This window comes from Oncorhynchus mykiss, chromosome 6, assembly GCF_057628025.1.
Source record: "Oncorhynchus mykiss isolate SJ-2025 chromosome 6, ASM5762802v1, whole genome shotgun sequence".
In the NCBI taxonomy this organism is placed as follows: Eukaryota; Metazoa; Chordata; class Actinopteri; order Salmoniformes; family Salmonidae; genus Oncorhynchus; species Oncorhynchus mykiss.
This window is the reverse complement of record NC_143027.1, coordinates 54,494,419-54,515,944: the sequence shown is the minus strand read 5'-3', so window position 1 is coordinate 54,515,944 and position 21,526 is coordinate 54,494,419. Positions and strand designations below refer to the sequence as shown.

General features: G+C 41.7%; 1 protein-coding gene and 1 long non-coding RNA gene across 6 annotated transcripts in view; one reads left to right on the top strand and one right to left on the bottom strand.

The window, feature by feature from the left end:
- Nucleotides 1-21,526, bottom strand: part of brsk2b (BR serine/threonine kinase 2b) — a 178,879-nt gene that overhangs the window by 41,320 nt on the left and 116,033 nt on the right. For all 5 annotated transcript variants that reach the window (XM_036980439.2, XM_036980441.2, XM_036980443.2 and 2 more), the window contains exons 6-9: nt 15,451-15,484; nt 7,480-7,548; nt 6,053-6,199; nt 3,821-3,852 (exon numbers count right to left, since the gene is read on the bottom strand). In XM_036980439.2, coding sequence (XP_036836334.2) covers nt 3,821-3,852; nt 6,053-6,199; nt 7,480-7,548; nt 15,451-15,484 — 282 coding nt within the window. The remainder of the gene's footprint in view (nt 1-3,820; nt 3,853-6,052; nt 6,200-7,479; nt 7,549-15,450; nt 15,485-21,526) is intronic.
- LOC149982926 (uncharacterized) overlaps nt 1-21,526 on the top strand; it is a 38,083-nt gene that overhangs the window by 5,710 nt on the left and 10,847 nt on the right. The window lies entirely within an intron of this gene.

Sequence of the window (21,526 nt, the reverse complement as noted above, 5' to 3'; positions counted from 1 at the left end):
ACACTTTTTTGGTTACTACATGATTGCATGTGTTATTTTATAGTTTTGATGTCTTCACTATTATTCTACAGTGTAGAGAATAGTACAAATTAAGAAAAACCCTTGAATGAGTATGTGTGTCCAAGCTTTTGATTGGTACTGTATATACACACCCTAAATACAAAACATCACAAATAACCCAGTTACATTCCTCCAGAAATAAGTCCCCAATCAATACTTTAAATTGCCCGATCGGCACAAGAACATAAAGATCAAATCTATTTTGAAATTTGTTCCAGAAATACGGTGCATTAAAACTAAAAGCAGATTTACCTAGCTTGGCGGCGACCCTAGGAATCTCAAGAGTTAACCAATCCTGTGAACGGGGAAGGCAACTCAGGTGCTTCAACAGCAAAGTTAGATAAGACCAAAGTTTATGAAGTAGGGCCAGAAATGGAGTAATGTAGAGATATACGGGCCTTTAGCGAAGTCCAGCCAACCTTTCGATACAGGATGCAGTGATAACAAAATGAAGGGCACTATGGTACATGGCATCCAAAGGTTTATAAAAAGTAGCAGCTGCACCTTGATAAATAATATCACCATAATCAAGAACAGATAAAAAGGTTGACTGAAAAATCTGCTTCCTACTGCTTAGAGAAAGGCACTATGTGTTTCTGTAGTAAAATACTACTTTAAATCATAGTTTCTAAACCAGTTCATCTAAACTCTGCAAAAAAAAAATAAACGTCCCTTTTTCAGGACCCTGTCTTTCAAAGATAATTCATAAAAATCCAAATAACTTTTCAGATCTTCATTGTAAAGGGTTTAAACACTGTTTCCCATGCCTGTTCAATGAACCATAAACAATTAATGACCATGCACCTGTGGAACGGTCGTTAAGACACTAACAAATTACAAACGGTAGGCAAATTAAGGTCACAGTTACGAAAACTTAGGACACTAACAACACCTGCACAGGATCGGTACATCCGAACATCACACCTGCGGGACAGGTACAACAAAAACTGCCTGAGTTACACCAGGAAAGCACAATCCCTCCATCAGTGCTCTGACTGTCCACAATAGGCTGAGAGAGGCTGGACTGAGGGCTTGTAGCCTGTTGTAAGGCAGGTCCTCACCATACATCACCGGCAACAATGTCGCCTATGGGCACAAACCCACCATCGCTGGACCAGACAAGACTAGCAAAAAGTGCTCTTCACTGACGAGTCGCAGTTTTGTCTCACCAGGGGTGATGGTCAGATACGCGTTTATCGTCGAAGGAATGAGCGTTACATCGAGGCCTGTACTCTGGAGCGGGATCGATTTGGAGGTGGAGGTTCTGTCATGGTCTGGGGCGGTGTGTCATTGCATCATCGGACTGAGCTTGTTGTATTGCAGGCAATCTCAACACTGTGCGTTAGAGGGAAGACATCCTTCTCCCTCATGTGGTACCCTTCCTGCAGGCTCATCCTGACATGACCCTCCAGCATGACAATGCCACCAGCCATACTGCTCATTCTGTGCATGATTTCCTGCAAGACAGGAATGTCAGTGTTCTGCCATGGCCAGCGAAGAGCCCGGATCTCAATCCCACTGAGCACGTCTGGGACCTGTTGGAACGAAGGGTGAGGGCTATGGCCAATCCCCCCAGAAATGTCCGGGAACTTGCAGGTGCCTTGGTGGAAGAGTCAGATAACATCTCACAGCAAGAACGGGCAAATCTGGTGCAGTTCATGAGGAGGAGATGCACTGCAGTACTAAATGCAGCTGGTGGCCACACCAGATACTGACTGTTACTTTTGATTTTGACCCCCCCTTTGTTCAGGGACACATTATTCCATTTCCATTTCTGTCACATGTCTGTGGAACTTGTTCAGTTTATGTCTCAGTTGTTGAATCTTGTTATGTCATACAAATATTTACACATGCTAGGTTTGCTGAAAATAAACGCAGTTGACAGTGAGAAGACGTTTATTTTTTGCTGAGTTGAGATAGGCAACACAGTGGAGTAGAAAGCTAATAATGGAGATATTCAACATGAACTTCGTATTTTACAGTGTTGCAATGACAAAAATAGACTCCAAAGCTATCAGAATTGTGAAACCACTTTACCGTTAAGAAAATGTATCCACCAAACATGGCAAAGATATACACTGAACAAAAATATAAACTGAGTTACAGTTTAATTGGTCAATTAAAAAAGAAATGAGGCCCTAATCAATGGATGTCACATGACTGGGAGTACAGATATGCGTCTGTTGGTCACAGATACCTTAAGAAAAAGGTATGGGTGTGGATCAGATAACCAGTCAGTATCTGGTGTGACCACTAGTTGCCTCATGTAGAACGATCATCATAGAGTGGATCAGGCTGTTGATTGTGGCCTGTGGAATGTTGTCCCACTCTTTTTCAATGGCTGTGTGAAGTTTCTGGATATTGGCGGGAACTGGTCCGCGCTGTCGTACACGTTGATCCAGAGCATCCCAAACATGCTCAATGGGTGACATGTCTGGTGAGTATACAGCCCATGGAAGAAATGGTTACATTTTCAGCTTCCAGTAAATGTGTACTGACCCTTGCGACAAGGGGCCATGCATTATCGTGCTGAAACATGAGGTGATGGCGCTGGATGAATGGCAAGACAATGGGCCTCAGGATCTCATCACAGTATCTCTGTGCATTCAAATTGCCATCGATAAAATGCAATTGTGTTTGTTGTCCATAGCTTATGCCTGGCCATACCAGAAATTCTGCAGTTTTATCAGCTGTCCGTGGAGCTGGTCTCAGATGATCCCGCCGGTGAAGAAGCCTGACGTGGAGGTCCTGGGCTGTCGCAGTTACACATGGTCTGTGGTTGTGTGGCTGGTTTGTCTTACTAACAAATTCTCTAAAACGACGTTGGAGGCGGCTCATGGTAGAAAAATTAACATTCAATTCTCTGGCAACAGCTCTGGTGGACATTCCTGCAATCATCATGCCAATTGCACGCTCCCTCAAAACTTGAGACATCTGTGGCATTGTGTTGTATGACAAAACTGCACATTTTAGAGTGGTCTTTTATTGTCCCCAGTGCAAGGTGGACCTGTGTAATGATCATGCTGTTTTATCAGCTTGTTGATATACCACTCCTGTTAATTATCTTGAGAAATGCTCTAGCAGGGATGTGAACAAATTTGTGCACAAAATTTGAGAGAAATAAGCTTTTAGTGTGTATGAAAATGTCTGGGATCTTTTAATTCAGCTCATGAGACATGGGACTAACACTTTACCATGTTGAGTTTATATTTTTGTTCAGTATAGAACATCGTAGATTGCTAAATAGCAATGATGAACTGACATAATGTAGCAATGAGCAACGCACATTATTACATTGCTGAACAGTAGAACGGCCCTTGGCAATTTTCTGAGAGGAGGTATTTAAAGCCTGCATTGATAAGGCCAAGCCATTTAGGAACAGAACAGAGTTCCATTAAAACTAAGAACATCATTGTCTTTTATGTTCAGGTGGCGTGTAGGATAACTACTAGAGCGTAGCAGAAAATAGACCCCTCACGTCTGTCCTAATGGACCTACCTTCTCTTACTATAAAGGCTGCAAAAAAGTTTGACTTTAGCCTCCATTAGTTCCCATTGCCTAATTTAGCCTATGTAAGTGCAATACTTTTATCTACTGACCCTTTAAAAATATATATATATATATTTGCTCCATTTTGTAAATTAAATTACATTTCACTGAGAAAAGTACAAAGCGCATATATCTAGTAGAGTATGCACAAAAAAGCCAGTCGTATGGATGTTCACACACAAACACACACACAGAAAGGAGCTGTACTCACATGTACCAGTTGTGCTTCTGGATCTGCTCCAACTGTAGAGACACACAGGAAGAGGAAAAAACATTGTGTTAATGACACAGCATGTGGAACAGGTGCTGTGACAGACAGACAAGTGAACACAGCAACATGCCTTATCTGTTCTTACTGTATGTATTATGACACACTTAAGACTTCTAGAAACAACCCAGTCTTTACCTACTGTAGTGACAAAAAAAATATAATACACTATATGTACAAAAGTATCTTGACATCCCTTCAAATTAGTGGATTAGTCTATTTCAGCCACACCCTTTGCTGACAGGTGTATAAAATAGAGCACGCAGCAATGCGATCTCCATCGACAAACATTGGCAGTAGAATGACCTTACTGAAGAACTCAGTGACTTTCAATATGGCACCGTCAATGGAGGCCACCTTTCCAACCAGTCCGTTTTTCAGCTTCCCCGCTCAACTGTTATGTGCTGTTATTGTAAAGTGGAAATGTCTAGGAGCAACAACGGCTCAGCCGCGAAGTGGTAGGCCACACAAGCTCACAGGACAGGACTGCAGAGCGCTGAAGCACTTAGAGCGTAAAAATAATCTGTCTTTGGTTGCAACACTAACTACCGTGTTACAAACGGCCTCTGGAAACGTCAGCACAATAACTGTTTATTGAGCTTCATGAAATGGGTTTCCATGGCCGAACAGCCGCACACAAGCCTAAGATCCCCATACGCAATGCCAAGCGTCAGCTGGAGTGGTGTAAAGCTCACCGCTATTGGACTCTGGAGCAGTGGAAATGCATTCTCTGGAGTGATGAATCATGCTTCACAATCTGGCAGTCCGACAGACAAATCTGAGTTTGGAGGATGCCAGGAGAACGTTAACTGCCCAAATGTGCCAACTGTAAAGTTTGGTGGAGGAGGAATAATGGTCTGGGGCTGTTTTTCATGTTTTGGGCTAGGCCCCTTAACGCTACAGCATACAATGACATTCTAGACGATTCTGTGCTTCCAACTTTGATGTGGAAGAACATGACTGGCCTGCACAGAGCTCTGACCTCAACCCCATCAAGCACCTTTGGGGTGAATTGGAATGCCGACACGAGCCAGGCCTAATCGCCCAACATCAGTGCCCGACCTCACTAATGCTCTTGTGGCTGAATGGAAGCAAGTCCCAGCGGGCAATTTTGCAACATCTAGTGGAAAGCCTTCCAAGAAGAGTGGAGGCTGTTATAGCAGCAAAAGGGGGGGGGGACCAACTCCATATTAATGCCCATGATTTTGGAAGGAGATGTTCAACGTGCAAGATGTCCACATACTTTTGCTCATGTAGTGTATATTCATTCTATTTCTATGGGTCTTCCACTTACTTCAATACATAGAAAGAAGAAAAAAAACACATTACAGCATTAATATTCATATTATTTTTTTGAGTAGATTAAACAGAGAGAAAACCAGATGAGTGAGGGACACTTAAGATGCTGGGCAACTGGGAAAGCACCCTCTATTTGACAGAAAACTCTTAATGCTGATGTGAGTGAGAGTTCATCTAATAAACTGTTAGAGGAAGTCACACTGTAGCCGTGGGAGGGTTTCAAGTGCCGCCTGTCTGTGTCTCAGACGTCTGAACCAAACAGACAGAGTCAATGGGATTACTGTCTAGAGTCTATATCCAGAGAGGAGGTTTCCCGGACCCAGATTAAGCCTACTGCTGGACAAAATGACATGGTAACTGTAGAAACACCATTACAAGTGCTTTTTAAGTACAGGAATACTCTTAATCTGAGCATGAGCAACTGCCTCTGACTGTCTTTTAGTCTAAATCAGGGGGAAGATGGCTCCCTTTCTCTACAGTGATAAGTGATTTCTGCTTTACTAGTACTGTGGGTGAGAGCTGGGGGAGATGCTCTGATTTACACTGCGGTGGTAAATATTTTGTGGTAATAAAAAGTGAGATGGAATTGTTTGTTACATTTATATCTGCTTAGGCCCTTTACCAGTTGCCCCCTGTATTGATTGAAAACCAATTTACCTTTCACCTGAACGTGAACAAATGTAGTATTGAGTGCATCTTCAAGCTGGAACAAGGGTGTTGGGAACATTCATCTGATCCGAGGCCTGATCTTAGCGGTAGATTAGGTGGGCCATAATCTAAATTGATGCTAGAGCAGATATTAAGGGAATTGTCGACCTGAAATAAGGGGGTTACGAACATACATCGGATCCCAGAGCTGATCTTAGAGGAATGTACCGTGAGTCTCTTAGTGGCATCCACCTCGATCATGCCCCGAAGGAGGTTCTGACAGTCTGGGGGGATGAAGTGGGGCATGTGGAAGACACCCAACTTCACTTTCTCCAGCAGGTTTCTCAGGTTGTCATCGTCAAATGGCAGGGCGCCCTGAGATCGATAAGATTTTATTCACAATTCCGGCCAGCCAAGTGATACACTGCATTCAAATCATCAAGGATAACACACACACACACAACAACCTCTGAACACAAGAGAGAAGCATTAATACCAGAATGATGCTCAAGTTCCAGTGAAGATTTCTCTAATGGCTGGTCTACAGGACCCACTTAAAGCCTAGTCCTCCTAGAAGGTTCAACGGAGATTCCCGTTACCCAATTGAAAGTGTTTCCTAGTCCAAGACTAGCCTTAATATGTGTCCGGGAAACCGGCCGTATGTGATGTCGCTCAGTAAGTCGGAATTGAAAGAGTGCCAGGTGAGACTGTACTGTGTGCATCTGACAAGGACAAACAAGAAGGTTATTGTTGTTGACCAAGGGAATACGGTGAATACGTATTACTCATGGCAGTCAATGTAAGACTATCGAGCCAGCCTTCTTCAAAATCTCTAATATGAATGGCTTTCAAGAGACACTAGGCAAGGCAATACACGAGCATTACTCATGACAATCAGTGAAGGTCTATCTGACATTTGGAACAGGCAGAGTATTCACACTTCTATGGATTAGAGGTGTAGTTTATGATAGCATGACTGATAGGGTCTCTTCCCATCTCAACATATCTTCATTGGGGAGAAATAATTGATGGCCATATTGACAAAAAATGGAGAAACCCTCACACACAGACACACACAGCCTATTATTTCCTTTGTTCTCGACTTCCCCACTTTGTCACTGTCTAATCAGAGCGGTGTGTGAATGCTGATGACACAGGCTCTGATTAACGAGCATATGTGTGTCAGTACAAAGCTGACAGTCAGGCCAGCCCAGGAAATCCCTGCTCCAATCAGAAACATGATGAATCAACCAATCATGTGGGGATGAAAGATGGAGGGTGCTGATTTAATTTTCAGTCCTGATCCAATAATCTAATGTCATCTTTCACTAACATTCTCTACAGACAAGATCTGGAATCACAGGCCATTGGCAAGAAGTTTGTTTTACCACATTTATTAAGTTATGTCTCTAAACCTTGTCCTGCCCCTTACCTCAAATTCCACCCCAAGGTATTTAAAATCATAATGAAGACATTTATGCAAGTCACTGTAGACCAAAGCCAGCGAGACACTGAGGTGCAGCTTCCTATGAAGACTTATTGTGTCAACAGCAGCTACGTCCCCCTGTCACTTTAACCCGCATCAAACCACAACACTAACTCAACGGCACGTGTCAGGGTCATCGTCAGGGCAACGGCAGCTGTCAATCACTCACCACTAAAAGTGCAAAGAGGATGACCCCGCAGCTCCACACGTCTGCTTTCCTCCCGTCGTACTTCTCCCCCTGAGAGAGAGACACAGAGAGAGAGAGAGAGAGAGAGAGAAAGAGAGAGAGAGAGAGAGAGACACACAGAGAGAGAGAGACACAGAGAGAGAGAGAGAGAGAGAGAGAGAGAGAGAGACAGAGAGAGAGACAGAGAGAGAGACACAGAGAGAGAGAGAAAGAGAGACACAGAGAGACAGAGAAAGAGAGAGAGAGAGAGAGAGAGAGAGAGAAAGAGACACAGAGAGAGAGAGAGAGAGAGACAGAGAGAGAGACACAGAGAGAGAGAGAGAGAAAGAGAAAGGGAGCGAGAGAAAGAAAGAGGGTGAGGAAGGGAGAGTGAGACAGAGCGATAATGACAGATACAAAAAAGAGTGAAAGATGTAATCAATTATGCATTTTGTTATGGAGGTGAGCTACAGATTCCACATTATTTTTTAGGAACTGAAAACCTCAGATTAACCTTTAAAAACTTCACCCTTGGGTGAGTTGGTGTTTACAGGGCCTTCAGAAAGTATTAATACCCCATGACTTATTACACAATTTGTTACATTAGCTTTAATGTTGCGCATAGATTGTAGCTTCCATCAATGTAATTGTCTGCATCATTTACCAATCCCCCATTTTAAAAAAAATATCTAAACAAGGCCAGTTTTATTGATTCTTTAATGAGAACAACAGTTTTCAGCTGTGTTAACATAATTGCAAAAGGGTTTTCTAATGATCAATTAGTCTTTTAAAATGATAAACTTGGATTAGCTAACACAACGTGCCATTGGAACACAGGAGTATTAGTTGCAGATAATGGGCCTCTGTACGCCTATGTAGATATTCCATAAAAAAATCTGCCATTTCCAGCTACAATAATCATTTACAACATTAACAATGTCTGCACTATATTTCTGATTAATTTGATGTTATTTTAATGGACAACAAAGTGCTTTTCTTTCAAAAACTAGGACATTTCTAAGTGACCACAAACTTTTGAAGGGTAGTGTACAGTGGGGCAAAAAAGTATTTAGTCAGCCACCAATTGTGCAAGTTCTCCCACTTAAAAAGATGAGAGGCCTGTAATTTTCATCATAGGTACACTTCAACTGTGACAGAGAAAATTAGAAAAATAAATCCAGAAAAACACATTGTAGGATTTTTTATGAATTTATTCGCAAATTATGGTGGAAAATAAGTATTTGGTCACCTACAAACAAGCAAGATTTCTGGCTCTAACAGACCTGTAACTTCTTCTTTAAGAGGCTCCTCTGTCCTCCACTCGTTACCTGTATTAATGGCACCTGTTTGAACTTGTTATCAGTATAAAAGACACCTATCCACAACCTCAAACAGTCACACTCCAAACTCCACTATGGCCAAGACCAAAGAGCTGTCAAAGGACACCAGAAACAAAATTGTAGACCTACACCAGGCTGGGAAGACTGAATCTGCAATAGGTAAGCAGCTTGGTTTGAAGAAATCAACTGTGGGAGCAATTATTAGGAAATGGAAGACATACAAGACCACTGATAATCTCCCTCGATCTGGGGCGCCACGCAAGATCTCACTCCGTGGGGTCAAAATGATCACAAGAACGGTGAGAAAAAATCCCATAACCACTCGGGAGGACCTAGTGAATGACCTGCAGAGAGCTGGGACCAAAGTAACAAAGTCTACCATCAGTAACACACTACGCCGCCAGGGACTCAAATCCTGCAGTGCCATACGTGTCCCCCTGCTTAAGCCAGTACATGTCCAGGCCCGTCTGAAGTTTGCTAGAGAGCATTTGGATGATCCAGAAGAAGATTGGGAGAATGTCATATGGTCAGATGAAACCAAAATATAACTTTTTGGTAAAAACTCAACTCGTCGTGTTTGGAGGACAAAGAATGCTGAGTTGCATCCAAAGAACACCATACCTACTGTGAAGCATGGGGGTGGAAACATCATGCTTTGGGGCTGTTTTTCTGCAAAGGGACCAGGACGACTGATCCGTGTAAAGGAAAGAATGAATGGGGCCATGTATCGTGAGATTTTGAGTGAAAACCTTCCATCAACAAGGGCATTGAAGATGAAACGTGGCTGGATCTTTCAGCATGACAATGATCCCAAACACACCGCCCGGGCAACGAAGGAGTGGCTTCGTAAGAAGCATTTCAAGGTCCTGGAGTGGCCTAGCCAGTCTCCAGATCTCAACCCCATAGAAGATCATTGGAGGGAGTTGAAAGTCCGTGTTGCCCAGCAACAGCCCCAAAACATCACTGCTCTAGAGGAGATCTGCATGGAGGAATGGGCCAAAATACCAGCAACAGTGTGTGAAAACCTTGTGAAGGCTTACAGGAAACGTTTGACTTCTGTCATTGCCTACAAAGGGTATATAACAAAGAATTGAGATACACTTTTGTTATTGACCAAATACTTTTCCGCCATAATTTGCAAATAAATTCATTAAAAATCCTACACTGTGATTTTCTGGATTTTTTTCCCTCATTTTGTCTGTCATAGTTGAAGTGAACCTATGATGAAAATTACGGGCCTCTCTCATAATTTTAAGTGGGAGAACTTGCACAATTGGTGGCTGACTAAATACTTTTTTGCCCCACTATATATATAAACATGCATACATACAGTATACACATACATACAAATGCACATACATATATACAGTTGAAGTCAGATGTTTACATACACATACAAAGACATTTAAACCCAGTTTTTCACAATTCCTTATATTTAATCCTACAAAAAATGTGCCTGTCTTAGGTCAGTTAGGATCACCACTTTATTTTAAGAATGTGAAATGTCAGAATAATACAGTGCCTTGCGAAAGTATTCGGCCCCCTTGAACTTTGCGACCTTTTGCCACATTTCAGGCTTCAAACATAAAGATATAAAACTGTATTTTTTGTGAAGAATCAACAACAAGTGGGACACAATCATGAAGTGGAACGACATTTATTGGATATTTCAAACTTTTTTAACAAATCAAAAACTGAAAAATTGGGCGTGCAAAATTATTCAGCCCCTTAAGTTAATATTTTGTAGCGCCACCTTTTGCTGCGATTACAGCTGTAAGTCGCTTGGGGTATGTCTCTATTAGTTTTGCACATCGAGAGACTGAAATTTTTTCCCATTCCTCCTTGCAAAACAGCTCGAGCTCAGTGAGGTTGGATGGAGAGCATTTGTGAACAGCAGTTTTCAGTTCTTTAAACAGATTCTCGATTGGATTCAGGTCTGGACTTTGACTTGGCCATTCTAACACCTGGATATGTTTATTTTTGAACCATTCCATTGTAGATTTTGCTTTATGTTTTGGATCATTGTCTTGTTGGAAGACAAATCTCCGTCCCAGTCTCAGGTCTTTTGCAGACTCCATCAGGTTTTCTTCCAGAATGGTCCTGTATTTGGCTCCATCCATCTTCCCATCAATTTTAACCATCTTCCCTGTCCCTGCTGAAGAAAAGCAGGCCCAAACCATGATGCTGCCACCACCATGTTTGACAGTGGGGATGGTGTGTTCAGCTGTGTTGCTTTTACGCCAAACATAACGTTTTGCATTGTTGCCAAAAAGTTCAATTTTGGTTTCATCTGACCAGAGCACCTTCTTCCACATGTTTGGTGTGTCTCCCAGGTGGCTTGTGGCAAACTTTAAACGACACTTTTTATGGATATCTTTAAGAAATGGCTTTCTTCTTGCCACTCTTCCATAAAGGCCAGATTTGTGCAATATACGACTGATTGTTGTCCTACGGACAGAGTCTCCCACCTCAGCTGTAGATCTCTGCAGTTCATCCAGAGTGATTATGGGCCTCTTGGCTGCATCTCTGATCAGTCTTCTCCTTGTATGAGCTGAAAGTTTAGAGGGACGGCCAGGTCTTGGTAGATTTGCAGTGGTCTGATACTCCTTCCATTTCAATATTATCGCTTGCACAGTGCTCCTTGGGATGTTTAAAGCTTGGGAAATCTTTTTGTATCCAAATCCGGCTTTAAACTTCTTCACAACAGTATCTCGGACCTGCCTGGTGTGTTCCTTGTTCTTCATGATGCTCTCTGTGCTTTTAACGGACCTCTAAGACTATCACAGTGCAGGTGCATTTATACGGAGACTTGATTACACACAGGTGGATTGTATTTATCATCATTAGTCATTTAGGTCAACATTGGATCATTCAGAGATCCCCACTGAACTTCTGGAGAGAGTTTGCTGCACTGAAAGTAAAGGGTCTGAATAATTTTGCACGCCCAATTTTTCAGTTTTTGATTTGTTAAAAAAGTTTTAAATATCCAATAAATGTCGTTCCACTTCATGATTGTGTCCCACTTGTTGTTGATTCTTCACAAAAAAAATACAGTTTTATATCTTTATGTTTGAAGCCTGAAATGTGGCAAAAGGTCGCAAAGTTCAAGGGGGCCGAATACTTTCGCAAGGCACTGTATTTCAGCTTTTCTTTCTTTCATCACATTCCCAGTGGGTCAAAAGTTTACATACACTCAATTTGTATTTGGTAGCATTGCCTTTAAATTGTTTAACTTGGATCAACTGTTTCGGGTAGCCTTCCACAATATTCCCACAAGTTGGGTGAATTTTGGCCCATTCCTCTTGACAGAGCTGGTGTAACTGAGTCAGGTTTGTAGGCCTCCTTGCTCGCGCACACTTTTTCAGTTCTGCCCACAAATTTTCTATAGGATTGAGGTCAGGGCTTTGTGCTGGCCACTCCAATTCCTTGACTTTGTTGTCCATAAGCCATTTTGCCACAACTTTGGAAGTATGCTTGGGGTCATTGTCCATTTGGAAGACCCATTTGCGACCAAGCTTTAACTTCCTAACTTTCCCTACCTCATGATGCCATCTATTTTGTGAAGTGCACCAGTCCCTCCTGCAGCAAAGTACCCCCACAACATGATGCTGCCACCCCCGTGCTTCACGGTTGGGATGGTGTTCTTCGGCTTGCAAGCCTCCCCTTTTTTCCTCCAAACATAACGATGGTTATTATGGCCAAACAGTTTTTTGTTTCATCAGACCAGAGGACATTTCTCCAAAAAGTACAATCTTTGTCCCCATGTGCAGTTGCAAACCGTAGTCTGGCTTTTTTAATGGTGGTTTTAGAGTAGTGGCTTCTTCCTTGCTGAGCGGCCTTTCAGGTTATGTCGATATTGGACTCGTTTTACTGTGGCTATAGATAATTTTGTACCTGTTTCCGCCAGCATCTTCACAAGGTCCTTTGCTGTTGTTCTGGGATTGAGTTGCACGTTTTGCACCAAAGTACGTTTATCTCTAGGAGACAGAACGAGTCTCCTTCCTGAGCGGTACGACGGCTGCGTGGTCCCATGGTGTTTATACTTCCGTACTATTATTAGCACAGATGAACGTGGTACATTCAGGCGTTTGGAAATTGCTCCCAAGGATGAACCAGACTTGTGGATGTCTACAATTTTTTTCTTGAGGTCTTGGCTGATTTCTTTTGATTTTCCCATGATGTCAAGCAAAGAGGCACTGAGTTTGTAGGTAGGCCTTGAAATACATCCACAGGTACACCTCCAATTGACTCAAATGAGAAGCTTCTAAAGCCATGGCATAATTTTCTGGAATTTTCCAAGCTGTTTAAAGGCACAGTCAACTTAGTGTATGTAAACTTCTGACCCACTGGAATTGTGATACAGTGAATTGTGAAATAATCTGTCTTGTAAACAATTTTTGGAAAAATTTGCCCCAAAAAATTGCAGACTTGCCAAACTATAGTTTGTTAACAATACATTTGTGGAGTGGTTGAAAAACTAGTTTTAATGACTCCGACCTAAGTGTATGTAAACTTCGACTTCAACTGTATACATTTTACAGACAAAATCTATTTTTACAATAGTTAAATTTAGTTTGTTTTTAGTCCTGGCCTTCCTCTATTTCTGATGTCCATCCAGTTTGATTTCTATTTGCCATATATTTGTAAATGTGCGATTTCACAAAAGTTCTGAACCTACATTGTTTCTTCCTGTAAAAGTTGCGTCATACTGCAGCACATCTTGCGGGCTGCCTCTGAATTCTATACCATTAATGCTAGTTAGTGCTAGTTTGACCACCAGAGGTAATCTTTGAGAAGCATTTGATAGCCTTCAATATATATATTTTTGTAAGGATATAGTTTATAGGATTGATGTTAAGAAATGTAGCTTAATTAATTTGATTATTATACTGTTTCTATTCCAAGAACAACAAAAAACAAAACCCGTAGTTTTGGTCGGGAGTAGGTTACAGTACTAAGAGGATAACATTTCCACACCCTAAATGTAGTCTTCAACTGTGAGAGACAGAATCTAACACAAAAATCCAGAAAATCACATTGAATGATTTTTAAGTAATTAATTAGCCTTTTATTGCATGCCTTTCCTTCCAGTTCTCTGCTGCCAATGACTTGAACAAACTGCAAAAATCACTGAAGCTGGAGACTCATATCTCCCTCACTAACTTTAAGCATCAGCTGTCAGAGCAGCTCACAGATCATTGCGCCTGTACATAGCCCATCTATAAAAAGCCCATCCAACTACCTCATCCCCATATTGTATTTTTTTTCCCTTTGCACCCCAGTATCTCTACTTTCACATTCCTCCTCTGCACATCTATCACTCCGGTGTTAATTGCTAAATTGTAATTACTTCATCCCTACGGCCTATATATTGCCTTACCTCCCTAATCTTACCTCATTTGCACACACTGTATATAGATTTTTCTATTGTGTTATTGACTGTAGGTTTGTTTATTCCATGTGTAACTCTGTGTTGTTGTTTGTGTCGCTTTGCTTTATCTTGGCCAGGTCGCAGTTGTAAATGAGAACTTGTTCTCAACTGGCCTACCTGGTTAAATAAAGGTGAAATAAAAAATACATCCAAAAACTCATAAACAGGTTACATGTTTGGAATATTTGTATTCCTTACAAACGTCCTTCTTTTCACTCTGTCAATTAGGTCAGCATTGTGGAGTAACTTCAATGTTGCTGATCCATCCTTAGTTTTCTCATATTACAGCCATTGTGAAACCCCCTCATTGTGAAACCCCTGAGCAGTTTCATTCCTCTCCGGCAACTGAGTTAGGAAGGACGCCTGTGTCTTTGTAGTGACTGGGTGTATTGATACACCATCCAAAGTCTAGTTAATAACTTCACCATGCTCAAACACATATCCAATGTCTGCTTTTTTTTTGCACACATATACAAATAGGGGCCCTTCTTTAGAGGCATTGGAAAACCTCCCTGGTCTATAACCTCTATTATTTTGCATGGAACTTATTATGAGACGTATTAAGTACTTATTGACTCAAGATACTTCAGCTTTTCATTCTTTATTCATTTGTAAAAAAATATATAAAAATAGAATTTCACTTTGACATTATGAGGTATTGTGTGAAGGCTAGTAACACAACATCTACATTTTATCCATTTTAAATTCAGGCTGTAACACAACAAAATGTGAAAAAAGTCAAGGGGCGTAAATACTTTCTGAAAGCACTGTAACTAACCAACTCCATGACAGCTGGCATACAGCACAGTTTTTGTTTTAAGTTTAATTAGTTGTCTGTACGGGATACACCTGGTATACACCGTCCAACGAAATGCTTACGAAATGCTTACTTGCAGGATCCTGATAATGCAAGCACATATCTACCTGGCATACACCTGATTCACAGCTGCACTGTGATGACATAACACATGGCTGTGTGGCATTGCCACTGCCTGAGGGGCGAAGAGCTGAGAGACGGTTCATTCTATACAGAGCTGAGAGTAGAGCACTCTAAAGTGAATGGTTGGAGGGCACATGGGCTTGTGCTGCAATGCCATTATGGGAGGGAGAGAGAGAGAGAGAAAAGAGAGAGAGAGAGAGAGAGAGAGATACAAGGTGAGAGAAATAGAGAGCGAGAGAGAGATGGAGAGGGAGTGCACTTACCCTTATGACCTCTGGGCAGGCATAGTGAGGAGATCTGTAAAGTGAGATATGCACAACAGCTTTATACAAGTCAATGCACACACACACACACATAATAAAACACAGTTACCAGAACATGTGTGCACACACATAAACTCACAAACAGTTACCCATACACACACACTATTCTGAACGTAAGTAGAGTTAGCTTGAGGAATGCATTACTATCTTGTCTCATCGTTACAACTCCCGTACGGGCTCGGGAGAGACGAAGGTCGAAAGCCATGCGTCCTCCGAAACACAACCCAACCAAGCCGCACTGCTTCTTAACACGGCGCGCATCCAACACGGAAGCCAACCGCACCAATGTGTCGGAGGAAACACTGTGCACCTGGCGACCTGGTTAGCATGCACTGCGCCCGGCCCACCACAGGAGTCGTAAGTGCGCGATGAGACAAGAATATCCCTACCGGCCAAACCCTCTCTAACCCAGACGACTCTAGGCCAATTGTGCGTCGCCCCATGGACCCACAGTGCTGAGCACAAATAGTGTAGAGGATGAACCAACACTCTACTGAGTGTACTGAATTCTATACAGGACTTACAGGACACCTTGTCATAACGTAATTGTCATGCGACTAAAAAACTGTGGTTTGAACATACTTCACTTAGTAGTGTAAAGTACTTAAGTAAAAATATTTCAAAGTACTACTTCAGTAGTTTTTTGGAGTATCTGTACTTTACCTTACTATTTATATTTTTGACAACTTTTACATTTACTCCACTACATTCCTAAAGATAATAATGTACATTTTCCCTGGCACCCAAAGATAATTGTTACATTTCGAATGCTTAGCAGGACAGGAAAATGATCCAATTCACACACATCAAGAGAGCATCTCTGGTCATCCCTACTGCCTCTTATCTGGTAGACTCACTAAACACAAATGCTTCGTTTGTAAATTATGTCTGAGTGTGCCTCTGGCTATCCGTAAAATAATAAAACAAGAAAATTGTGCTGTCTGGTTTGCTTAATATAATGAGTGTGAAATGATTTATACTTTCACTTTTACTTTTGATACTTAAGAATATTTTAGCAATTACATTTACTTTTGATACTTAAGCATATTTAAAAAACAAATACTTTTACTGAAGTAGTATTTTACTGGGTGACTTTCACGTTTTACCTGACTCATTTTCTATTAAGGTATCTTTACTTTGACTTAAGTATGACATCTGGATCCTTTTTACACCACTGACTTTACTATATGTTTGCATTTCATGCTTAGTTAGTAGGAAGGTTATTCATCCTTTCGAAGAGGTACGACAGCGGTGTGATTGTTATCAACACATGCCTGTGTGTTCAACACTGGATTTACATGACGACCTAGACTACGAAGTCCCACTCCCTCCCTGTCCTTCCCGTCCTCTCGCTAATCTTACCATCTAACATCACGTACTCATGAATTTCTATTACGCGTGCAAACAGTGTGTGTCGTAAGTATCTGGTCCGTTGGTGTGTGTTATTCATTAATAAAGATACAGTTACTTTGACACACTGACAGAGTGTTGCTGTGCATCTGCCTTGTCCTCAACGCAACACACATGTAAGGACACACACACACACACACACACACACACACACACACACACACACACACACACACACACACACACACACACACACACACACACGTACATTCTGTAAACACAAGCTTCCTGATTGCCGGAGTCAAATTGAATTACGGTAACGTACGCAAAACCAGTCAATTTGCCCGAGTCAAACAGAGCAGTGTCAGAGCATGCAAACCTAAAACTTTTTTTTAATCACATTGTCTAGAACCACTTGTCCTTAGTTGTATCTAAACGATATTTCATGTTGAATGTTTTTTACATTAGGTACGTCAAATGAAAGATTCCTCAATGTGTCCTTCATGCAAAGTACAGTCATTTAACCTGATAAAGATTTTATTTCATCATATGTTTATGAATGTCGGTCAGAGGGCAAGGGAGAGAAGAATCTTTCACTCTGTGAGAGTGATATTATACCTCTATGAAGCAAGGATAAAAGTTTAGATTTTGTTATTGTCATCATGCCACCTTTAATATTTAACAAATGATATACTGTACCGGTAACTGCCAAAATAACGGAAACACGTGAGTAAACGAGGGAAACAAAGCATAGAATAAATAATTAACAATAATTTGGTGGGTGCTTATATTTGTCCTATTTTACACATGTACAAGTGTCTATTATACATGTACAAGTGTGTATTATACATGTACAAGTGTGTATTATACATGTACAAGTGTGTATTATACATGTACAAGTGTGAATTATACATGTACAAGTGTGAATTATACATGTACAAGTGTGAATTATACATGTACAAGTGTGTATTATACATGCACAAGTGTGTATTATACATGCACAAGTGTGTATTATACATGCACAAGTGTGTATTATACATGTACAAGTGTGTATTATACATGTACAAGTGTGTATTATACATGTACAAGTGTGAATTAGAAATGTGTTTTTTGCATATCCCAACTCCCCCTAAGACACCCTCAGAGGGAAGTCTCGAAGACCCGACACTAGGCAACACAGTGACTAGAGTCTGGTTTCAATGATGGACTGTTTTGGCATAGAGGAACTACATCACTGCCTACCTCGATTTTATTCAAGCGGATAAAGTAGTAGCATATGGCAGTGATGTAGTTCCTCTATGCCAAAATAGTCCATCATTGAAACCAGACTCTAGTCACTGTGTTGCCTAGGGTCTGTTTTTTTTTTTTTTTTTTACTTTTCAGAGATTGGGGTCATGGCCAGGGTCAGTTATTATCAGCAGCGACCCTGGAGCAATTAAGGCTAAGTGCCTCGCTAGCGACATTTTGGTTACTGGACCAACGCTCTAACCGTTAGGCTACCTGCCGCCCACAAACGAGTGTTAGGAGCTGAGATTGAACCCACGGTCTATGGAGCAGGAGCTCGCTGCTTAGACCGCCGCGCCATCCATCCATTGAAAGCAGGTGCTTTATTGAAAGTAGGGCGCGAGTGGTCACTGAATGGTTTGATGAGCCTGAAAACGATGTAAATCATACGCCATGGCCGTCTCAATCACCAGGTCTTTAAGGTCAGGGCCCTCCGCAAGGCTCACAAAATCATTTTAGACCCAAGCCACCCCCTGTACCCGGACTTTGAACTACACCACTCTGGGTGGAGGTATAGGGCACCCATCAGCAGGAAAAACAGAACTAGACAATCATTTGTGCCAGGTGTGATATCCCTCCTAATTAACTCGGGCTAATGTTCCTATCGACTCAGTAAGGCCAGCAGGCTAGTCTTTAAAAGAAAAAAATGTTTTATTGGTATGTAACTGTTAGGAAAGTTGCATTGTCAATTTTGTTTTGTATTTAAACGCCACTTTAAACGTGTACATGACACTGCAACAAAATGTCCCCATGGGGACAATAGAGTCAGTAAGTAAGTAAGTAAGTAAGATCTCAACCCAGTTGAAAGCTTATGGGAGATTCTGGAGCGGCGCCTGAGACTGCGTTTTCCACCACCATCTACAAAATATCAAATGATGGAAATTCTCGTGGAAGAATGGCGTCGCATCCCTCCAATAGAGTCCCTAGACACTTGTAGCATCTGTGCCAAGTGGTGGCCCAACGCCCTATTAAGACAAATATTGTTGGGGTTTCCTTGATTATGGCATTTACCTGTATATGTACAGTGATTCGAGAGTAAAGTTCCAATGCTACCATTGAATCTGGACCCATGTGACTCCGCAAAAGAAAAAAACACATGTGTCACTATGACAACAGGGCACAGGAAATTATAAAGGCATAATTATACAGCCACAAGGGTCCTTAAGGTCAGGGATGTGACATGGCCGTCGCCTGAATTCAGTGTCTTTGAAAAGGACACCTTGGAACACAGTCACACAGTGTCCAACGTGCTTGTCAGACGCATGACTTTGCCCGAGAAAACAAAGCAAATGTTTTTTTTTTGTACTGTTTTTTTTGGGCTGTTGATTGGTGTTGAGTCATGGCCTCGTTATGTTTGTGCATATGAAATGGGGACAAAGAGCTAAGCCCTCAGCAGAGTTCACCTGGGTTAGCACGTTAGCCTGTCACGCCAACTTCCTACTCTTATCTCCTCTGTCACATTGTGCTGGGCCACACTGTCTGTCTTCCAGATGATAATGGTCAGAGACTTAGCATTGCTACATGGCTAATCTGTAAAGATGCAGGGTAGGCTATACTGGCCCTGGTTATCTGGGCTGAAGATCTTACTGACCACGCGCACACACACGTGGACACACACACATATACAGGTGCAAACACACACAAGCATGCTCTTATATACACACAGACATGGCTTGAGGACTGTGTAGGGATTGGACACACGCACGCACACACTAGTGGTGGGCGGATCAGCTGTTTCACCCGCACCCGCCCGCAATTGCTAATAACCCATCCAGAACCGCCCGACTATGTGTGATAAAGTGACAATCTGAAACCTGCACCTCGACCCTAACCCACTAATATAGAAAATGCACTGCAGGCTACAGTCAGAGAAGGCAAAAATATTTTTGGGGCAGAATTTTTTGGGCCTGATTTAGATATGTTTCTACTTATATTTTCTGACATTTTGGTAGGCCATTTGTCAACTAGTCTATAATTAGATACGTGCGGCTTCGCTTCTGTCACTAAAATACTAAGAATAATGAATAATGTCATAAATCGATAGAATGAACGGTTCAATCTAGTTGACATCGGTAATGTTCTCTTGTCATCTCTGCTTCTTTCGCGGAGCAAAGACGTTTAGGGGCCGAGGAGAAAATGCAACAAACAATATTAAAAAGGAACGATTTTCTGTGCAAAATGTCCAAATGACATCAGCATGACCAGTTGTAAAATGGAAAGCTGTGAATGACCCAACACGTTTCTGATAAAAAAAAATTGTTCGGCATAGATGCATATTTTATGTGGAAATTCTTAATTCTGCAGGAGGTAATATTAAGGCTATGTGAGCTGTTATAGACCTACAGTCATTGTCCAGATTTCAGTTTCCATTCAACCCATCTGAACAGTAGGCTACAGTTCCCTTGGCGTGTCATAGGCCTATTTGAAGTCCCCGTCTTGTGACTGTCGAATTTGTGCAGAGCCTCACAATCATCACACACTGACATCATCCTCTTTCACCATTTCACCATGTCTTTCCCAAACATTACTTTTCTGTCTACTCCCTTCTCATTTTCTTTTCTCACAGCTTTTCTCTTATTGAACAACATTCTGACATTGTTCATTGTGCCTCCATGGACAACTTTTTCTGCTGTTCCCAAAAGCATTTGGTGAATGGAGTGTAGGCTATTTGGTGAATGGAGTGTAGGCTATTTGGTGAATGGAGTGTAGGCTATTTGGTGAATGGAGTGTAGGCTATTTGGCGAATGGAGTGTAGGCTATTTGGTGAATGGAGTGTAGGCTATTTGGTGAATGGAGTGTAGGCTATTTGGCGAATGGAGTGTAGGCTATTTGGAGAATGGAGTGTAGGCTATTTGGCGAATGGAGTGTAGGCTATTTGGTGAATGGAGTGTAGGCTATTTGGCGAATGGAGTGTAGGCTATTTGGCGAATGGAGTGTAGGCTACTTGGTGAATGGAGTGTAGGCTATTTGGTGAATGGAGTGTAGGCTATTTGGTGAATGGAGTGTAGGCTATTTGGTGAATGGAGTGTAGGCTATTTGGTGAATGGAGTGTAGGCTATTTGGTGAATGGAGTGTAGGCTATTTGGTGAATGGAGTGTAGGCTATTTGGTGAATGGAGTGTAGGCTACTTGGTGAATGGAGTGTAGGCTATTTGGCGAATGGAGTGTAGGCTATTTGGTGAATGGAGTGTAGGCTACTTGGTGCTCGTACAGTTCAGTTAGGCACTAAAGCTTAGGCTTACGCACTCATGCCAGATATTGAAAGAAAAACCTAATTGAAGCCTATAGATATGAATTGCACAATAATTACACATTTAAGGTATTATTGTCTCTTTATTCAACCCGCCACCCACCCGCCCTTCATTCACACAATATTTAATGAC